A 23,041-nucleotide genomic window follows, 5' to 3' on the forward strand; every position below is an offset into this window, starting at 1 on the left:
AAAGAATTCATAAGAATTTCCATTTAGTGTCATTCGTTTTCCGTCTGATATTTTCGTTCAATTAAAACTTTTTAAATTTTACTCGTTGTACTCAGAAAAAGTTCCGCTGCTGACAATCACTCGTTGAAGACGGCGACGTGCAGTAAGTATAACGAATACCGTATCGCTCGAATAATAATTTCCTAACCATTAGATTATTATTTCTCACTCGGCGTTACAACTTTGCAAGCCAACTACTTAGACCTATCGCACTCGTCGATATTTTGTATAAAAATGCCTGAGCTTTCTAAAATATGTTCTAGTGAAATATAAATCCTATTCGAATTTCTCACGTGGCAACGGCCACGTTTTGTCAACAATAACTACCAACTAAGTGTACGCTCGACAAGCAGAGATGGCCAAGTGATAAAATTTTAATTATCAAAGATGAAGAAAAAAAATTTAGAACGACATCTTTCATTTGATTTTCATTTTATTTACGGTTTACGGTGCTAGCTAACAATTTTCAAACAAATCATCTGATTGCTGTTACGCCTGAAAAGACTTTTCGAGCCAACTAATTACGCGTTTAATGGCCGTGGCAAACTATATCATATATCGCGTATTATTACAATCTGTGCGGGAAGAACTCGAGCGAGATTAAAACGTCTGCAATGCCTACGTATAATTCGTAACTCTCATTTCACATAACAATATAGATTACTAATTTTAATTTTCGGGTTGAAAGTTTCATCATTACTCAATAACACAACTGCCTTTAATGTGGTTTATTATACTTTCGCGACTTTGCAGACGGCGACTTGGAACTTTTGGCTCGATGTTTTTCAAATAGAATGTTATACGTTATACCTAGAGTCCCGAAATGTTTTTATCGTCTGTAGGATCATTTTTAGCACGTGGTATTTTAACGACGTTTTATCGTTATGATTTCCCGCGGCGTTTCGCGTTACCATTCATTATTATTAGTATTATTATTACTATTTTGTCTTTATTTCGCGGGTATCGAGCTGCACGGCAGCAAGTTGCAGAGCAACGAGCCTTTGAGTTTTCTCCTATCATGGGCCATTTATCAATTATTAAAAATTCTTCATAAATTCGAATAAACTTGTATAGTAATAAATAATGATCTTGCAACGCTTATAGCCATATAAACTTACGACTAGAGGCACCGCATCTTAATCTAGTAAAATATAATGTATACAGCCAAATTTAATGTTTTAGTTTCGAAATGGTTGTTGTTGTTGTTTTTGTTATTTTCTCTTTTAACTTTAGCCTATTCTAACAATTTTGCAAACACGCGATTCGTTCACAGGAATTAATACTCATATACGTAGACCTATAATTTATAATGAATGACTTCTAAATTTTATATATTTTCGTTTTAATTCCTGGGATCAAATTTTTCAACGATCAATTATCACATTTACTGTAACGGTATAACAATGAAGCGTTCTTATAAGTTCGATGTAAACACTAGACAACATATATCAATTGATTTATTCTTCTTTTCCGCACACGATTTGAGTATCGTAAATGCCAATATCCGTATCTCACAAACAACGTTACGTCGCTTCTTCGTTTTCACATTTCTGTTCGACAGTCATTTTTCGTCAACGCGATGTAACATTTGTTATTGCAATAATACTTTTCTGAGATTGTAATATGCAATTTTTTTCATCAGATGTTTATTTAATACAGCACTTTGAACATGATCGTTCACAGCTTCGCTCGCCTTGACGACGAGGTTGAAGTTATTAACATTATTGTAACAAAAGATTGAAAAAAATTCACTATTATCCAATTTTAGAAGACTTTGAAGCACCTAAAATTTTTAAATATCATCATGTCTTGCTTCATTACGATTCACTGAAGTTTAAAAAATCCTAAACTCGGGAAATTACGGGTTTCCTAAACATCCATTGTTACAATAACGTTGCTTATTTCAACGCGGCGCGACGACGACGTTTGCGAGAAGAATATAATTCTGATTGTAGTTTCGCCTCTTGAAATTTCTTCGACGCTGCGAATCTTTCGGAATACGATACATAATACCTGCAGTTCTATTACAGATACGTTTTCAAAAATGATAAAACAGAATTCCAGCTTTGCCCCTGGCAGTGAGCGAACAGCTGTGCATTCATTGTCAGCCAATACGTACATTACTTCAAGCTTTAAAACGTACAGTCCAACGTTTCTTAAGCCGCGAGTTGGGAACCAAGCAATATCGTTGATGGGATTTTCGCTATTAATAAAGATCACGGCGACGCGACGTTGAACGTTTCAGCTTGCCAAAGGGGAAGGCGTCTCGCTCACTGTCAAAGACAAACATATCCCTCATGCTCAACGGTCGCGACAAAGAGGAACTTCGCGGATACCATTATTTGTTCTGAAAGTAATTTATGTCGTTGCACGCGTGTCACTCCAGAATGATGCAAGAAATTATTAAACCTCTGGTAATTAAACGCCGGGACACAGTGACTGCCTGAATCAACCGATCGACCCGATTTCAAAACCAATATTAACTGGGCAATTTTGACGCCTGGAGAGCAATCATCGAAATCGAAAACCGGGCTAACATTCCGTCTCTTTCAGCTGTGTGAAAGAAATCATTTTTCCTTTTGTCTCTGAAACTAGAACTGATCTGATTTTTCTAACAATATAGAGAATCGCAAATTTTTAGTGTACCGAGTATGCAGTGATGCGAACAAAGTTCCAAGACTTGTGAAACTCAGTCTTATTCATAAATTATTACAATGACTGGTAATATTTATACTGAAACTCAAGAAATGACCGATTTTTGTTCTTACAGCGTAGAAAACTTCTTAGCGGGGACAATTAGTATATCTTATTGGTCTGATCGAATTCAATTTTTATGACTTCAAAGTTTTTGGAAAAGAATCTTGACTCGTATGTACAAAAAAAAATGTTTATGCGATTGTTTTTTTTCACGAACAGAGTTGTTCGTAACAGTGCGTGACTATTTCTGCCGCTTTCCACACGCAGTTTGGACTGAAAGCGGAACTACGGATATATACCCATTTTTGCCTGGGAAAAAATTTATATTTAATACAATTTATTTTACGACCAAGGCGTGTTTATCGCGACCAGGTAAAGAGGTCGTAAAAATGAAAATCATCAGATCAGTTTCCGTAATGGAACGCAAAAGCAACGTTGTGATTTCGTTATTTTAGCGCGATAATAATTGACATAACGATTCCTCTCTTCAATCCAAAAAGTTAGTTACCTCAACAAAAAAATTGTACCATATAAGCACGAAAAAAAAGAAGGAATTATTCTTCCGTCCCGACCGTTGCGCATTTTAGTAAAAAAATATAAAACACAAATTAGCACACCTGGTGTCAGACAGCGTGAATGATCGAGGTCTTAGCCGCATGATGAGAAGAAGCAGCGTAAATAGCAAAGACCGCGTTAAGCTCTGTCTACAACGAAAAAAAGTAAAGAGGAATTAGGAAGAAGGAAGTAAAAGCTTGGAGTATCTCTTTACGTTTCACCGTGTAAATCGTGCATGTGCCGATTATTTCTCAGATAAAACGCACTGACGAGTCGGCCCGTGCCCGCTGATATCCAGCGGGCGCATACGCAAAAGAGGCAGTCGTTTTGTTTGTATTATTGCGTGCTGATGGAACTGTTGCTGCTTGTCGACACGTCCGACATCGGCGTCTCGTACTGACGCACCCTGGGCGGCGGCGGCAAGGGCAGGTTGGCGCAGTCGGGTATCGGCGGATGAACGTTCATCTGGAATTGACCAGAGATGTTTCCCACCGGCTGGTAATTCGCGACGACGATGATCTTCCCGCTACGACTGCGCGCCTTGCCCACTCCAAAGTGTCTGCTGTTTGCCCATATCAGCTGCGTGAAGTGACCTGCGCAAACGAGACACAGTGATCAGGAAAACATGACGAACCGACGTAGGTACTGCTTGGATTTCTAAAGGCTCGACGATTACGGTATATTACCAACGTGCTCGAGGCTAACAACTTTTCGCGCTCGTTCATTATGAACCTGCGCATGCTTCACCGGAATGGAATTGCTTTCGCTCCTGTGACCCGCCAACTATTGAATATACGTATGCGAAACTTTCGTCAGTAGCGACGAAATCGGCCAAATTATAGTGAACTGTCGACTAATTAATGCCGTGGATTAATTTGTTTGGCGGTATTGTTGCGGATAAAGCATTTATTTAGAAATCGCGGTGAATACGATCGAGAAGCTGTTGTGAGGAGATTTTGCGAGCCGAGGAAGCTTATTCGGAGGTCAATGATCAATTTTCAAAAACCATACCTTGTTCGATTTTGTCACTACGAACCTAATTTTATCCCGTTTTAACTTGGAACAAAATCATTCGAGTTTCATAAAAGTTCCAACTTACCGCAATCTTTTATACATGTATAATACATTATTGTATCTAAGTAAAATCGTAGAGATTAATGCCTATTGACGAGTGAATTGGATTTCATTATAAACAAGCGAGAAACAAAATGGGGAAAAAAGCCCCGTGGCAAAGGCAGAATTCAGTTTATATTCATTAGCTTGAAGACCGTCGAATAAAATTCTCCTTTATTCGTAAATACAACTGGAAGATTACACGTGTAAAAAACGTTAAAAATCTCTAAGATGACGCTTCAACCGTAGCATAATAATATCGTGCTTCAGACGGCTCTCACGATCAGAAAAGGCTACGGGTTGTGTTCTAGCATTCGAGACTAGCGCGATAACTGGTATAAAAAAAAAAAAAAAAAAAAAAACAGAAACTTGAAAACAACTATCAAAAAAACGATAATGTTCGTACAACTCGTGACTGACGTAATAGCTCGGCAACTTTTTTAGACGCATAATCATGCGAGTGGAATTGGGGATGCAGTTCCGCATCAGTTGGTGGTTTATTAAAACGAAAAAAGAATAATTCGATTCTAAGCACTTGCGGCGAGAGAAAGAGAGAGAAAATATATAGGTTCTTGAACAGATTTGTGATACCGGACTAGACTGCATATCTTCTCTATCAGGCGAAAAAAAATTCAACACACTGGGGAGCTGTGAAATGCAAAACAACCCCTGCCTCCAACCGCGAAGACCGTCGTACATCAGGCGAGACTTGGAGGGAAGTCCGGAAACCAGGTGTAACTAGACAAAGACAGAGAGTCGGGGGTCAGGGTCGAGGGAATCAACGCCGGGGACTGTGACACGAGTTCAAGGCCCTTCGCTGGTGGATCGGTCGAACGTTTTATCCTGCTCCTTTCGATATAACATGTAGCTATGAAACATGCGTGGCAATTCATCGACCGAGTAAAATTTCGCATTTCTGACCTCAGAATCGTAATCAGCGACCCCGAAAACCTCCAACCACCTATCGTTTTCTAAATTTGTTCAGTAGAAAAATGTGCCCCTAAAAGGGTTAACACGGTTGGTAGAGACTGACTGCGGCATGAGGAAGACTTCTTTAGTGTCATGGCAAACAAATTACAGCACAAATTACAAATGTGTCGTTAAGACGTAGTCGGTTCCATTTCACCGTTAGAATCGAATGAATTTATCGTCCGCAGGCTCTTTGTCGAGGTATTTGCAACATCGCTCCGCGTCCGGAAACCTTGACCTACACCGACGGGAGAAGAAGGGTTGAGGCTGCCCTGAAACGGTTTACTGTCGGGTGGATCCTTATGGAACTTACCGCCGTGGGTACTGCCGGGAGAATCCGATGTATCACGAAGGTCGCTGATTTCATCGTCAGTTCTTCGATCGAATGGAAGGCGAACTCGCGATTCACGTTTATCTTAATGCTCATTGCAGGATTTATAACGTAAACAATGAATATCCCTGGCGAAAACTTGTTAAAAATAATAATTCAGAAAAAATAAAAAACGACCAATTTCCGGAAGAGTAGGAAAAAAAGTTGGGCTCAACCGGGATTTGAACCCGGGACCTCTCGCACCCAAAGCGAGAATCATACCCCTAGACCATTGAGCCGCTGTATCAGGATTGATCATTTACCGAGTGATAATCGCATGGAAAACGATTTTGGTGTAATTCCGTGTGTGAAAGCAATTATGACTTTTGTGATATGCTAATTTTAACCCACGTCGTCGGAATAATTCGACTATATGGGTGATATAGCACATCGTGATGCAAATACCGTCATGCAACATCGCGTCGTCGTATTTAACACGCGGCATTGCTACTCTTAATATATTCATACGTAATAGAATAAATTTTCCAACCTGTGCAACCTGCGTAACAAGTTGTTATCCAAAGTTTTTTTTTTTTAGTCCTGTTTACTTTTTAATTCTATTAGTACAGAGATCGGTGATTTTGACTATTAAATTCCTATTTCTTACGAGTACAATTTTTATTATAACAATTTAGAATGACACTGTCGTCGCACGATAGGCAAAAATGATTCCTTCTTTCTAATAAAAATATGTTAAATATATTATTGAGTTAAAAAATCCGAGTTTAATATCGCAAAAAAATGTGGAACGCTTCACGATTTTGCGTGTCATCCTTGCGCAGGGGCCATGCTAATCTTCTCTGTATCGTTCCAATTTTAGTATATGTACTGCCGAAGCAAGTACATTCGTAAAGGCTCAACTTTCCGTATATATCCTACGCGTCCAACGAACTTAGCACTCTCGAGAAACATGAAGCTTGTGTGGGCCGCCTATCGGTCGACGCACCGAACTACAACTGACGCGATGGAAACAGGCGGCAAATTCAAACTCGATTCGCAGCACAGTACCGTACCAAGCAGCGTGCAGCCCACGACCCGACTGACTAATTTTCAAACTGTTGTTTTTTTTTCCAAGCGACTGAGGAGATTATATTGTTATGCGATTCTAAACTAAATGAAATACATATTTGCATTATAATCCGGATCAATGTTTAATGTTCATAAATCGCATATTATCGAGACTATATGAATTTGAAGGAATTGCAACTTTTTTATGTATAATATAGGATGAATATATTCTGTTTGAAATTTGGCGATATGGATTGGATAAAATAATCCATAAAAGCGTACAACGCGAAGAAATATATAGTTTTCGGGAAAAAAGGGTGCAATTCGGAAATTTTACGACAAGGCTTAGAGGAATTTTAGTACTAGCGACACTTGATCGCACCTGCGTTCACGTTGGCATGAAGTACGTCAGGCTCCTTGAGAAAGTCGTACTGCCTGACGGCGGAATACCAATAGGCAGCGACTTCCTGACCAGCAACATCGCAGGTGACAGCACCACCCGGTCTGCAGTAGAGGTTCTGACCCACGTCCCGGTCATTTCGATAGTAGAATGTGTTCGTATGCGCCAGATGGTTCGCCCAAGTTTGCGCATATTCGCACAGCTGCAGGAAAAGAGAATAACTGGCTTAGCTACTTTCGTATACGAAACTGTGTTTCAAAGATACAAAATTATTCCCCGTAAATAATATCTTTATGCACAAAAAAATCTGCCCGCTTTTGCAATGTTTTGATCGAAACTAAAACAGTTTACGCAATTTGCCGAAAGTTGTCAAATAATTTCAGAAGAAATTTTATACAAAAATCTGAACTTGGATGGTTTCAACTTAAAAATAAAGACAAGAATCTGCAAATCTATCATTTTTATTAGAAACTTGGATGAATTTCGAAGTTCTGGAGTTGCAAAGATTTTCAAAGCATTGTAAATGAATTTTGTCTAATTATTAATTCATGGATTGGCACCGATGGACGAGTCCATATCTTTTTTATACGCTCGTCCGAAGTTTGAGAATCTTACGTCGTGTTCTAAACACACGAGAAACTCGAAATAAAATTGGTCAGACATTTTTTTATACCTAATTGAAATAAATGCTTTTAACGGGACAGATTTTGGTCTATCTGTAGATAAAAGTTGTATTTCGAAGTTGAAAAAAAACTGTCAAACAGAACGAAAATAAGTAAACTGAAAATTCTATTCAACAGTTTGGTTCTTGACGGAAACCAGAAGCGTGTGATATCCTCAAGCCTATATTTGAGAAAAGAATGATATGAAATGTACTATGAGTATTTGATTTCATTGGATCGCGGTCAGGGTGGAAATGATGCACGTTGAACAATCAATTTTATTTTCTGTACGACTTTTGCGCAAGCGCCGCCTACCATCATCAGTTTTTTTTTTTGATATAAATAATAACACATTGTTATATGACTTACAATTGTTCGCTAACTGTCAACTTTAAGAAAATTACACAGCTAGGTAATTATCAATCTCAATATACAATCTCTGTTGCGTTTGAATACTGTACAGTGTTTTTAAATTTCGTAATGTACGCAAATGCCAACGTATAATATTTGATCTTATTATTTAAACTAGGTACTACGGAAGATTAAATTGTTTTTAACACTTACATAAATCGACAATCCCTAACGCTTGCGATGTTTATTGCATGGTGTTCGAGAAGGAAGTGAATACCAACACTAACTATGCTAACCGAACTGTTCTCTCAATAGTCAATTTGACAATAACATCTGAAAGTCAAGTACCTGTTTACATATTTGTTCGTGTACTAGCCTAACTGTTTATACAACATTCTATGCCAATTTCTATTGACAATTTAGATGATGTCCGAATAGAGGTGACTCAGGTTTTGTATGTCAGTTCTTTTGTTGACTGTATTGTTTTTAGATCTGTGTATCATTTTTTTGATAAGCCTCTTATGCCAGTTGGTTTCTTTGTCAATTATTTTTACATTTTCAAAGTCGAAACTGTGCCCTTCAACCCATGAATACTGATTGTGAGCCAGAGCGGATCTATCAGGATCACGCGTTTTAAATGATACTTATGATTTGCTATTCTTTTTTTTGAGATGCTGTGACGATTGGCCTATGTAACACTTGTCACAGTCTTTACATTCAAACCAACATCGTATATAAAATTGAATTAAAACGAAACTAAACCAGGCCAGTACAAAAGTAAAATACCTAGCTGTGTAATGTTCTTAAAGTTGACAGTTAGTGAACAATTGTAAGTCACATAACAATGTGTTATTATTTATATTAAAGCTGCCTGCCGAAACGTCGTATAGAAAATAAAATTGATCGCTCAACGTACATCATTCCAACCCTGACCGTCATCCAACGAAATCAAATATTCATAATATCTACACGGTCACGAATCTCAACTCATCTATGAAATGTACGGACTCGTTGTCGTAGATGAATTTGAAGAATTTACCTGAGGTGACATGGTAAGTGGTGGTCCGGCGTGCCTCTGCCGATATACGTTGTGCCAGCAAAGACATTCCGTAATAAATTCGCTGTCACGCCAGTCCGTTTCAAGATCACTGCTGTCATGAGCAATGCTCATTGGCCTGTTACTCAGTATCTGTAACAGAATAAAAATATTTTCAAGCTTTACATTGTTTAAAAAGGACATGCGAGAATGGCTAGATTATCACCACTTGACGGTTTTCCTCGATTATTATACTTCATACGATTGTCAGAAGCGTAGTTTCAGGCTTCGAAACAGCATTTGCTCTTTAAACATCTGTCAAAACTCGAATCGATTTGTGAACTCAAACGGCACGAATGGATAGACCGGATATATTTAGCTCCAAATTTCCATGAACCAATTATCGTACCTGGTATATTTGTTCTTGCTTTCCTTGACTCGATAAGTTGGTATAATGTCATCGAGAAATTCAAACAAATTATCTATCACACTGAAACCAATTCAAAGTAAGATTGGTCAACATGCAGCGATTAGCACTGAAAATTCATCACAACAACGCGAAGCGTTGAATTGATTGACTAACAGCATTCGTAATTCTATTACTCCGGAACTTATATCCTCAAACTCATTGACAAATTCTCAACGGTATGTACTTGGTGTATGGATTTTTTTCCCTTCTTCCCGGTTTCCGAGGGGTTCTACAAACGAACGATAATTCAAGACTCATAACCCTCAAAATGTTGTACAACTCTTGCGGAAAATAGGCAATCACAGTGTTTCGCTTTGCTGAGAAAAGGGTATGGATTAGTGCAGAATGTGCTAAATTCGTTACTGAGATAAATCTTGGGATAGCTACACCAATAAAGAGATCGTTATCCCCTATCGGACTCAACGAGTTATCGGGAAACTTTATACCGTGAAAATACTACCTGATACCGCATTATGTACAGAAGGCGAACCTTTAACTGTAAAGTAAAAGGAGAACAGAAATAAATGATCGGAAATAAATTATAGGTACATTATTCGTATAAAATTTTCAGCTTTAATTTCATCAGACGACAATCGTTTCATCTCGTATTATACGTACAATACAAAAATTTTAATTCTAGTTGTTGGCAAGGGAATTTTTCGCAAGGAATACGAACCCGGAACACTTTTGTCTTTAAAATTTTTTCCTCGTTGAAGATATGTCGCGTTAGCGCGCCACGTTGACGCCGTGAAATTAAAACAACAAAATATACGGTCATATAAAAAAACCGGAGCGTACAAAAAAAGCTCCTCTCTGTATAAATTAAGCATCCCTCCCTCTCCGCCGGTTGTATATTGTTCCTTATATACCACAAATGAGCCAGACGTTACATTGCGTTATAAATAGGCTTAAGTCCTCTACAACGTTCGCCAAAATTTTACATTAGCAAAGTTTTCGCACATTTTTAAAGCCCCGGTTTTAAAGCGTACACTGCACATGTGTGTACCGCATGTCTGCACATCGTATGCAATACAACAGATTGTAAGCATCAATCTCGTGTAAAATCGTCGTCTTTGTTATACTTTATACAAGTCGGTTGTACTTTCTTGCAGAATATTGTTTACATACTTACATATTGTACAATATACATATTATACATACAATCAACTATTTCCTGCGAGTAAAATCGTTTTTCGATATAAATGAAATTCGATATTTCGATATGAATAGAATTGGCTTGAAATTTTCAATCGTCGTTACAGCGATGTTGACTAGTTTGATATAAACAATTGACGAGGCCGAGAAAAAAGAAGTATTTGTATCGTTGGCATTTTCAAAACTGACGATGAGCTGTATATTATACGTGTAAATAAATAACACAAGCCTACGAGTACAACTTTTAATTTGCCCTAAAAATTATGATCTTTTTTTTTGATGTTTACGTATGTTGAACTAAAATATATCGCTAGTTTGTTCCGGCACATTAAAATTTATTTTTATTCAAGATATGCATGTTTACTGGTATTTGAACAATTTTTGTGAAAAAATTAAATATAATGAATATAAAACTGAATGTTTAGTTATAAAATGAACAGCATGGCAACACGCAACAGCAATAAGTTGGCACAAACGCACACATGTATTGTTATAAACTTTCCACAATATTCTAGCTTTCAAGCTGATAAAATGATCGAACTCACGCATGAATAAGAGAATTATAGTTATTGATAATCCAAAATTTTCAAGGTGCTCAACATACTCGTAACATTTCGATGAGTAAATTGAAATTGACCAAATTGCTCAAAACTTGATTAAACAAGGATTTGCCTATGAGAATAGATATTGATATTACATGATTATGCAATATTCACTGACACATTCTCTCTATTTGATAACATATAAGACATGTGCATATTTTTCTGATTGGAGGGGGAGTAAACCCACCCTCGGGAATAATCTCCGACTTTATTCCCTTGTTACATAATAATGTACTATTTTCTAAGAAAATTGACAGAATTTTTTGAACATTGTTTTCATAGATTCTCACCTAACAGTTTTGTAAGGGAAAAACCATCGCAGGCCTGCGTAATATATTTAGGCATGTAATATGCCTAAGGGCGGCAAACAATATGGTCCCACGACATTCGGTATACCTGAAAGTTATTTGAAACATCTCCTTACCTCGGCAGTCTTGTTTTTATCATTATTTTTCTTCCCCCCATCGAGTATTTCTCCTCGAGAGTACCCATGTCTATAATATTGATTTCCCAAAGGTTTTCATCTTGGCTCGACGCGTCCCTATGCAGAGCCTGCATGCAGCAACATCGTTACTCTTCCGAATCTACATTTGCAAATTACAATAAACTTTCTCAGCGCACAGCGTGAGATGAGAAGAACTTTACCGCGTGGTGGAATTTCCGCGATACTTTACATCGGACGTTTATTCAAGCTTTGCAAGTTAATTTGTTGTTATTATACCTATACATTGATGTATGAGTATTTAGCTTGATAACTCAGAAGTTCGGTCGGCGAGTAAAATTTTTAATGTGAAAATTAATTTCATTTCCTCTCATTGAGGTATCGCTTGTACAAGTTAATCATCCAGGCAAATATCGAATATTACTTTTTTTTATCATCCTCGCGTCAAGTGCGATTTAAATTTAAACATAACTTTAATGCCAAAGTATTTGACAAATTCCAAAACACCGTACAGCGTCAGTGCAGCGGCCTGATGAAAATTCTTTGAGTATCATACGGACGCAGAGAAAAACGAATCCTGAACTTTTTCCGTTAGTTATACGAATATGTGAATTCACGGTCGGATGATTGCGTATTCGTTACTCTTTACCCGCCGTGAAAGTTTGTCAGGTACATGGGTATAAAGTATTAGATAATGAAAATGCAGAAAGAAGAGAAAAAAGAAATAGCCACGTTTCACCATCGACCGTAGCAGAGCTTTCAAAACCGGTATAATAAATGTCAAAGAGCATCGCGGCTGTGACGCGGTGACCATGATGCTTGTGCATTGGTGCATGGTAAATCCTCAAAGTCTGCAGAACCACTACAAAGTACAGCTCAACTCAGGCCGGGGGATTTCAGTGCGGTATAACGTATAGGTATGTACAAATGCGAAAGGAGTGACGTAAGCCAAAAAGTTTTAACGATCCCGGAGCAAATAATAAGGAAATTTCTAACCCATTACCCACGCCGAATTAGCGTAATAATGCCATCGACCGTTTGATGCTGCGATGCTAAGATCAACCACTGGCAGAGCTAATAATTTGCAATTCCGTATCGCGCGTTATTTGATATATACGTACATGGATGGGTTTACACACGTTGAAAAATGATTGAGCTCTGGATGTGATTTATTGCAAATCTGAAACGATCATCAGCTGTAAGTATAGCGAATGAAAATTTATCGGAATCAAATTCTTTTACTATTTTTAATGCTAATACATGTAACCTTGTTTGTAGTTTCGATGATTTTTCTCATTCGTAAAATGTGCGTCTATTATTCAAAACCAAATTATGTATCAAAAATTTAGTTACGCATTAATTATAACAACGTTATTCAAATTTTATTCAGGATATACGATTGCTGCAAAAAAAAAAAAAATATCAAGAAATACATTTAAAAGAAATAATTACAGAAAAGTGCTGATACATATATCTTTTTATACTCGGAGAGTGTAATTCAAATTTTCGAATCAATCACCTAGTTTATACCATACATGGATAGTGTTCTGTTACATGGTACTGTATCCCACTCCTGAAATTGTAGGAAAATTTTAGAATCTATCTGGGTTCATCCCCTTTAAACCACGAATGGAATACGACGTGGGCGTCATCACGTATTCCTAAATAAATTCACGCGAGATTTTACTGTACGTATCGTGAACGGTGAGCATTATTCTGCCTGTACAATAACGAATATCGAATGTAGGATTTGCTGATGCAAAATGAGCTTAGCTCTCGCTTATGGTTAATTAAAACAATTCACAACAACGCATTCGAGGTTCGCTTTGTGGAAGTTGAAATTTTATTGTAAGCTATTCGGAAAATCCTATACACATATAGGTATATATTATACATATATCGCGTACGAAAAACCTACATTAACCCGTGCGCTACTAAATTTTCGTCGCCAGCTCAACGTTCAAATCGTAAACGAAAGAAAAAACCGGTAGAAAAATTGTACTTCCGTAAAACTGACATTTGGACCAGCGAGTACTTTTCTTTGAAGCCTTGCCGCGTAGATATGAGCGTGACGAACGGACAGCCTAAAATTTCAATTCGCGCTTTGTTCGACTAGATTGAATTTTAACTCAAGCCACGTAGAAATGCCGAAGGAAATAAATTCATTTCCATTTGAAACTATATATTTTATTCTTTCTCTTCACGTTCTACAATGCGGTTGAATTTTAAATGATTATATTTTATTTCCACGTTACATCCCTTTATATCTTGATAAACTTTTACCCATCCCATCTCAGCGCTGATTGCAATCTCTCAATAACATGGAATAATAAAAATTCAAAGGTTCTGATGTTAGAATGTAATATCATAGATTTAAAAATCCATGACTCGATTAATTGCAACAGTTCAATACTCGTGGTATAATTATTTATATTTTTTATCGTGGTGTCACGTGACCGATTTATGAATTTTTACAATAACCCATCTCATTATTTCGTAAATCATTGAATCGTTTTGTTATTTTTTCTAAAATGCTCGTGCTATTGTCAGGAACTGCATTCTGATTAGCTAGGACCGAATAACTTTCGCACAGAGTTATCATTCATTTATCTCGTCACGAGTCAGACTTTGAGATTATGTTTTGCAAGTTATTCGATTATTACTTCACGCGATAAGTTATCGGTGATATCTGGGCAGAGCGCACTTTACAAAGTCAAAACGATCATATCGAAAAACAATGTCAAATCGAATCGATATTTTACAAAAGAATGCGATGGATTCTTGGAAAAAACTTTTAAATCGATCACGCGACACCACGCAAAAAACACCTAAAAAATTGGATACTCCAACGCCTGCAGACGCGGGCTGCCTGACTTCATGATGCAGCGAATCAAGTATTACCCCTGAGGAAAGTTTTCCAAAGTTCACAGGCGGAGCGCAAAATTAATGGCATCAAATCCAACACCGGACCGATCCGTATCTACCATGTACTCGCACCGCGGTGCCCACATTATACAACAGAGCTTCGCAAAACTATTTTATACACAGTGTCTAAAACCCACAAATTCACGTAACGTAGCTGGTGAACAATGACGTACCAATGTATACGTTTCAGACCGAGGGACCAAAGACCCAGGCTAATACAGCACGGTTAAATGGACCATGGAGGACAGCACATCAGTTGCCCGTTCCAAAACACGTCCCAGGTTGAGGCGGCGAGTCTCGCTGGGACCAAAGTAAGCAAGTAGAAGATATACGTATGATGCAGAATCCATGTTCAGTGGAATTCTGGATGCGAGTTAAAAAATGATGCGTCACATTTACTCGAGGCGAAGTAAAGTCGCAAGTAATACAAGTATCCAAAACGAACCTCATCATCTCCCCGGCCGACCGACTCGCAATAACACTCGACAAAAACAGTCAGCTCATTCTAAACCAAGTTGAAATACGTTAGCATATCTCACGAGAAAGGTAAAAACGTTGCAATAACTCCGTTTCTTTTTACTTTTCAACCCACGAAGTTTAAAACGTTTTCTTAATACATTCACGACCTTTCGCAGCGCCCCGGTACAAAAAAATAAGCACGTACTCCAACGAAAAGAACGCAGAACCCCCAAATACGATTTCCTGTCTGGCGCTCATATGTGCTAGGAAATTACGAAACAGACCCATTACAGCTGTCGGTGTTCGAGCTTATGCAAGTCCAACACGCCTAATGGCGGAGGCAAATGCAAGGGCAAATAAGTGTGCACGTTTCCACGGTGCCTCCAGAGAATTACCGGAATACAAGCGAGATGTTGGGGGTGTAAGGGGGCTCTTCTATTTCGGTCGATACGGGTACAGGTGCGAGCGACGCGCCCAACGCCCGAATTTCTCTGTCCTTGTCCTGGACAGGATCGTTCCGTGTCCCAAGTTCTTCAGGCCATCTTTAATTTCCTTTCTTTCCGAATGCGTCGCGGGCGAGGCATCATCCCATCCATTGAAACGGATTCGATCGTGCACCGACACTCTTTTTCCCCGTATCTTTTTCGCTCAATTTCTTGCCGCAATTATGTGTATGTTTTGTTGAAGAGGGTTACGAGCCCTTTTGACTGCTGGGTAAATACCCTTTTTGCATTCGCTCGCGAAGTTCATATTTTTACATAACATGTCAGGGGGACTCGCGTTTTCTGCTGCCCGGAAGAAAAAGCCTGGAATTAAGGGAAATTGACGAACCGTCGGGTGGACGGTGTTAATTTTTCTGAAAAATACTTGGTGTATAAACTGCGCTCGACAAAAAGTGTGGCAAAATAAAATTGAAGGCACGTGGTAGGCAGATCCTTTTTTCGTAGGGGCTGAAGGATCGTAACCAATATGTGTTTCCTGCGAATCATGTTTCTTTGCAAGCATGACAGACGCTCCCCTGGAACCCAAATTTCTTACGATACCAAGTAGCAAATTTACAAGCTGCTTACAATAAGGACGTCGGCGAAAATATGAAGAATTTTACCTTGTAAATAAAACCGGCTGTACCGGGTACTCCGAAAGTTAACCAAACAGGTGTATGTAAACATCGTATTGCCGTGAATTTGGATCTCAAATATAAAATTACAATTCGCATACAATACCAATTTTCACAAAGCGAATGTCGACAACCCTTCAAATGTACGACGGATAATTTCCTGCCGGTAAAGTGGCGATTATTAAATTTTCTCTGCATGAGTTATAATTTACACTCTGACAGAGTAATTTTATAGAATCTTCTGAAGCAACCCATTCGCATAGTTCTTCATGAAAGCGTCGACCTAATAGGTCCCCTAGGTAACAGCTGCTGCCGGCTACGTCTCCAAGTCGACGATGTATCGCGACGCAGCGTATAAGGTACATACCATTGTTAAAATGTATGTGTTGCAGGTATTTTGCAACGGCAAAAATCGAATTGTTGCTAGGAATGGGATTTTTACTGTCTGGAGAGTTTACACGGACAAACATAACTTCAAACAATCCTCAGCGTTATCTACAGACTTGCAGATTTTTATCATCCCCTGCAAAATGTAACTCCGATGGACGAGGTTTGCGTCACTAGAGCGATCTGCGTGGGGATAATTCCCCTTAATAAACTAATAATATGTAAATGAGTCAAGTGTGAGTTGGCAAAGATTGATCATTCTTACTTGAAAGAAAAACCATTCATTCGTACCTGTATATTGTAAAGGTATGGTTACTGCACACAGTTCACTTCGTTTGCCATGAGTCGTCTCAATTCGTCATTGTCGCAAAGTTGACGTATAATGTACTTTGAAATGAATGCAGAGAGCCAGGAGTAAGTTGGTATATCATACTGCAAAAATTATACATCGAGTTTGATTCTTGAATAAGATAAATAGCCCCGTAAGCTCGACCTCCACCTCCGAGTCTATACTTACCTCGTTTGCAATCTTACCAAACAATGAACGGATAAACAGTTCTTACAGAGTCTCAACGTGAGAAATAACAATACTTTTGGAATTGAGTCACATTGGGAACAATGTGAAGAATTGAGTTAGCGAAGGAATGGCTGCTTGCTTCGTGAAACAAAGTGTCCAGTCACTTTCGCTTTGTAAATCAGTCACGTTATATTCTTTCCTCGCATCTCTGCGGTCGGAAGAAAAAAAAAAAATGCAAGTCAAGATCAAGATGAAGAAGAAACTAGTGTAATAAATAGTGGCAATTTTCCCTGCCTTACGGGTATTGTAACATATAATTTTCTCTTCAGGGTGGATAAAAATGACGCAAAATTGCGACAAGATATCGATTTTCCATTAGTACTATCTCAGCAATGACTCCAATCGACAGATTCTTCTCAGTTCAATGGTTTTTCAATAGGTCAATGGAAGTCCCGAAGGGTATGAGGCATCACGGATTCGTTCGCATCGAGTATACAAGGCGAAGTAATATAATAACTGTGGAAGCCACGTGCTCGAGCAGATCAACCTACGGAATTTTCAGGGGATTAATAAATCAATTTAGCTTAATGAGGCGATAACGGAGAGGGGTATATACATGTGTATGTACCTGGTGTAATGGGATAACCGTCGCACGCCGCATTGCTCCTTTTCTATTCAGCCTCTAACATTTCGGGGCGAAGCATTGTCTATGCACATAAAGAGCTTGCGGTACAATTAATACTTGATTAGACATTAGCGGATGCTTTGTGTCCTTCGAAACGTACAGGGAATATAGGTACATATACCTGTATACGGGCAGACTTTCAGCTTTCCGTTTAGTTTACACGGAAGTGGGCTAATTGGATGTCAAAGCAGAGTCAATATCACCCTGCAGCAGAGCCGAGTTACAAGTAGATACCGGTACACTGTAACGTCGTCAAGTCCATAAACACTTTCCTTTCGCATGTCAATTCACGAATGTCACATTCGGACAGTTACATGTCGTACCGTAAAAACAGCTTCGGTTTGTCAGAAAATTCTAGTAATTTGTTTATACTATTATTATGACCTTAAAAAAAACATCCCTACAATTCATAATTAAGAAGGATGAACGACGTGAGCGTACGTGCCGAACGGAGAGTGTTTACATAACTTGCGAGCGTGGATTGCCCAACACTTAGTGCTGCCGAATTGTCAGGAGAAATGCAAATAACGAGGATGGAAAGTTGTTCTATTTCCCAGCATGTGTTAAAAGCCGTAAGCCGAGCGTGTTCCCCCATTTTCAGTCTGCAAAAGCCTAATTTATATGCAAGACTTTTAGGTTTACTGCAAATTCATCCTAAAACTACCTTGTTATCTATACGCAAGTATTATACCGTTTAACGTTACTTATTCAAGCCACTTTTTAAACCGAGGATGAAATTTCAACGCGTTATGAATAAAAAAAAAGAGCGTGACTGGAATTCATTCTGTATGAATTTTACCAGCCATAGAATTTGAAAAATTGTGAGGAGGTAGGTATTCAAAAAATACTTTTACTTTCTCAATTTGGCATTCATGGGTAGGCGCTTGGATATAAATAATGCAAAAAGCTTTTTATAAGGGGGTCAAAAATGCGTCCAGGATCACTCGGCTGGTGTTTCTGTTGTAGTGAAAGAAATTATTTCAAAGACAGGTGGAAATAAACGTTTAATGCGACAGAGATGAGGATCTCGTTCGTCAATCCGAATGGCAACGCAGCTTCGAGGCTACATTTATTAACCAAATTACATTAAAGCTTTAGCTCCTGCAAAGAGATGAGATGAGCCAGTAAACATCTGTCAGCTATTCTGCATCGACTGTTACGGTTATACCGACGTATGTTTTGCGCGTAACACGGCGGCTGAGCCTGTAACTTCGGCTATGAAATATCACTTGAATCGAAATCCCGTGATACTGATATAAAAGTTTACCTATCTATAAAAGGCATTTCATATTCATGTACACATTGTACACCCGTGCGCGTCCGGTTTCATTGGTTTCCCGTAAAAGATAAGTGGAACAGTTTTCGGACTCTGGTGGTAAGTCGCCAGATGCCATACCTTGTTATAGATTATTCCTAAGAATTCTGCCGAACAACCGAGCCGTTTTCGGACAGGGATATAGAAAGGGGAAATAAAGAGAGAGAAATAATAATGAAGCAAAGTTTTCGCGGAGCAGCTCGTAGCGTATTCATGAAAGTATCAGAGAAGAAGAGCCGCCTGGCAAACGTGCTCATTGAGGATGGTTCTAGAGCCAAACTTCGCCAAGGGACGAATTTTCGTGTTAAAGCCTGACTGAAGACTGAGGGACAAAAGTAAAATTTCCCCAATTTTAATGCATTTTTTATATAAGGGTCCCATGGATCCGATTTAATTAGCTGCAGTATTTCCTGTCTAGAAGTACAAGGAGTTTCAAATCAAGTATGTTCTTAGAAGTTTGTTAACGTATGTACGTAAATTCGAAGTAAATTTCAGTTACATACTTAAAATTAGTTCGTAATCCTTATTACGGAGGTATAAGTAATTAGAGGAAAAAGAGAATTTCTTTATTCCAATTTAATACTATTGATATTTATTATTCATGCGATGAATCTTGACGAGCGTTGAGGTACCTTAAAGTCTTCTACCCTTTTACCTACACCACTGGTTGAGAATCCAAGGGAAAAAACCTCGTCTCTACAACGTCGAGTAAATGCAGATGTAAAGTTCAAGGCCTCATCCCCCGTTCGTGGCCTGGTCTTGAGTTCCGGCTCCTCTTGACTTTCCCACCCCAACAGGATTCAATTCGCATGCGAAACTGTATAGTACAGAGGTTTCCACGTGGACAATTCACGACCAACCACGGTGGTATGTATAAGGGCGAACGGCAGAAAAGCAATTGTATTACAAATGTCAAGTGGGGTGGTCAATGTATTCAGAGAATGAATTATAATAGAATTTTGCGTATACATCTGTTCAATGCTTCAATTGTGGTTAAATTCTGCGAAATCTTCACCGGTGAATATCCATTGTTTCAAATCATAATGCTCAAATATTAACCTTAATTCCATCAACCCTTTCAATAACCTTATAAACGAGCAGAAATACTACAAACGCAGTTTGCCCGCGCGAGCGTACGTTGCTTGGGCTGACCTGTTCGCGATAGATACCACTTGCGGTCTGAATGCCTGAAGCTGAAGCTAACTCTGACATTGAGTATTGACTACTCCACACTTCTAGAAGTGACGCGTCCGCCCAGAATTATAGGCTGCTTCGTATATACAAATTTAACGACTTCGTCTGGCAAAACATTTCTTATTTTCAAAACTTCGCCCGGATATCTGGCAAGAGGGAAAAAAAATATGGCGAAACTTTTATGATTGCATTCAAAACTAGCTGGAATTTTACCCTAGAAACCGTACCGAAAAGATTATACGTCACATTATATGATAGATGTCACACAGTATCCATGACAAGAAGCAAAAATTGGCTTGGCAGATGTTGTTGGGTTCTAGCGCGAAAAACGAGACGCATGGCATGATAGCTGCCACGGAATCGCTGCTGAGGTTTATAAATGTATTAAATTCAATTTCGCGATGTGGTTTAAAAAACCCATAACCGTGTTTCACGGTGGTGAAAAATTACCCTTGCAACAGATTTATATTCCAGAACTAAATTTTTCCATGAACCATGAGACAGGAAATACGACGTTATACCTGCAACGGTGTTGTACCTGTATAACCTGACCGCAAAGATATACTTGGACGTCATTTATTCGGCGTGCGTGGATCATTAATTAAGAGATAAACGCAAACTTACGAGACTTCGAAAGACCTTAACACGGACTTCTTGCGATGGAGGAAAAGCTCGATCAGTAGGGCAGGGAAACTTATTTGAACCAGATCCTTGCACGCGATTATAATAACTGTTGGAGACACGCCATCGGTATACGTATTTCGATAGAAAAACGATCCCGCTCCTGACGATATCAAGGATTACAAATATTTTTTGTCGAGTTCTAACAAACTTCGTGATGCAAAAAATAAACAGTGAAAAGAAATTGACTACTATCGTACAGTAGCCTCTCAGAATTATTAGACATCACGAAACCTGCGTGAACTTCGCACATGGGTTTTAAGCCTTTGGAATTCCTGCAAAGTTAATTTTTAGCCGTTCTTCGATTCGGGAGATTTTACGGAAAAGGAAGGACTGGGTCGGAGCATTTTTCACTTCGCGCGAGCTTCCGATTGTGCAGCTCATAATCCCAGCTGTTTCAGTACCGACGTTAGAGCTCAACGTTGATTCGGTAAAAGCATACAAAATAGCTCTGAGATCCGACAAATTATTAGATAAGGACAATCGTCGTAGGTAATCGTGAAATCAGTTACGCGACTCGCGCTTATGCTGACGGAATATTTAAATTGAAGACACTGATGAAATAATATTTCTTCAACACCTTTTCTCTGGCAAAAATAATCGAATACATTTTCTGTCCTCACGGTAATGCAAATTACTTACGAACAAAGTACATGTTCCATGAAACCTTCGCTTTGCCAAACATTTAAACACACTTGAAGAGTCGAAATTGTATCTTGTTGAAACTTTACCCGAGGTATACTACAGGTATATCGAAAATGGCAAATTTGGCTGTAGAAAAACCGTCAACATGGTGCGTGTGCGTAAAATTTCAAGTACCAAATAATTCTATGAAGGTATGACTCTCTGGTCAGACGAGCGCCTATAAACCACGTTTCAACGATTCATTATACGAGGAGCACATTGTACAGAGTAACTTTTCACGCAAAGGTTGACTAGCGTCATCTTGGTGGTGGGAACCACAGGCGATAAGGAAAGACAACACCGAGTATCGTGAGGCTTCTTGGAGCCAAGAGTTACGCGACATCTTTCGGAATATGCGACCATCAGCCCAACCCCCGCTTATCTTGCGTCATTAAATCAGCTTTATAGATACCTAAAGGGTTCCTTTGCTGCATCATAACAGACCGCAGCACAGCCCAGCAAGCCATGTTCACTTTTCATCGTCAAACTTTGAGAGTGGTACCAGAACGGATTGTTTTTCAAGTGGCAAACCGTCGTCCTCGATTGTATAAAATGGACGTAAAGACTCTTGGCGAATGGTAGCATGTAAAGATAATTCAGCTATCGGATTGATGGGTTCTTCGGATTTAATTTCCTATTCGCTCCCCTATCATCCTGCAGCTCGCGGGATTGAATTCGTTTTAACGATACCCACGACGACGTATGTATAGCACCTCGTGTAAAATTACCTCCAGTGCAGTCGTAACGGTGCAGCTGGAAAGCGGTTTAATAAAGGTCGCAAGAAATGGCAAGGAAAGATACCCCGGGGGTGCCGCGGATGAGTTGAAAGCATATAATCGACCCGCAGAGGCAGCAGCGCGGGATGTAATGTCAAAGGTCGCGAAGAGCGTTGCACCGCGTTTTCAGACGCCCTCTAGAGTTTTGAGATCTCGCGCACATCTGCACCCTCCATCGTTAGATTTCAGCCACTTCATTGCGTTTGGAAATGTAGGAATTATCGAGTTACCTTGCCTAAAATTCATCCAATACTGGAAAAACGTTGTGGATCCAAAAGTTTTACACACTTATTAGGGAACAAATATCAGTGGATTTTTGCAAATATTCACCGACCTATTGTGCTGTAGCATTGCAACCGTACTTAGCGCAGAATGAATTAATGCCGAAGCAAGAATTGAAGAACCTTATTCTGCATTCGTCTGCTTATTCACA

At 38.9% G+C, this 23,041-nt stretch overlaps 1 protein-coding gene and 2 non-coding genes across 4 annotated transcripts in view; all 3 read right to left on the reverse strand.

Annotated features, from left to right (window-relative positions):
- Positions 1–2,083: 2,083 nt before the first annotated feature.
- Positions 2,084–23,041, reverse strand: part of LOC124177792 (repressed by EFG1 protein 1-like) — a 44,867-nt gene continuing 23,909 nt past the window's right edge. Inside the window, exons 3-5 of one of the 2 annotated variants that reach the window (XM_046560600.1) lie at positions 9,204–9,353; positions 7,134–7,353; positions 2,084–3,884 (exon numbers count right to left, since the gene is read on the reverse strand). In XM_046560600.1, the coding sequence (XP_046416556.1) occupies positions 3,628–3,884; positions 7,134–7,353; positions 9,204–9,353 (627 nt within the window). In that variant the 3' untranslated portion in view covers positions 2,084–3,627. Of the gene's footprint in view, positions 3,885–7,133; positions 7,354–8,377; positions 8,454–9,203; positions 9,354–23,041 lie in introns of those variants that run through there. The other variant, XR_006869665.1, reaches the window with a different exon arrangement.
- Trnap-ugg lies at positions 5,911–5,982 on the reverse strand. Its single transcript has one exon. It is a non-coding gene; the product is annotated as a tRNA-Pro (tRNA).
- On the reverse strand, positions 6,481–6,587 carry LOC124179267. The gene has a single exon (XR_006870000.1). It is a non-coding gene; the product is annotated as a U6 spliceosomal RNA (small nuclear RNA).

Source organism: Neodiprion fabricii, chromosome 3 (assembly GCF_021155785.1).
Source record: "Neodiprion fabricii isolate iyNeoFabr1 chromosome 3, iyNeoFabr1.1, whole genome shotgun sequence".
In the NCBI taxonomy this organism is placed as follows: Eukaryota; Metazoa; Arthropoda; class Insecta; order Hymenoptera; family Diprionidae; genus Neodiprion; species Neodiprion fabricii.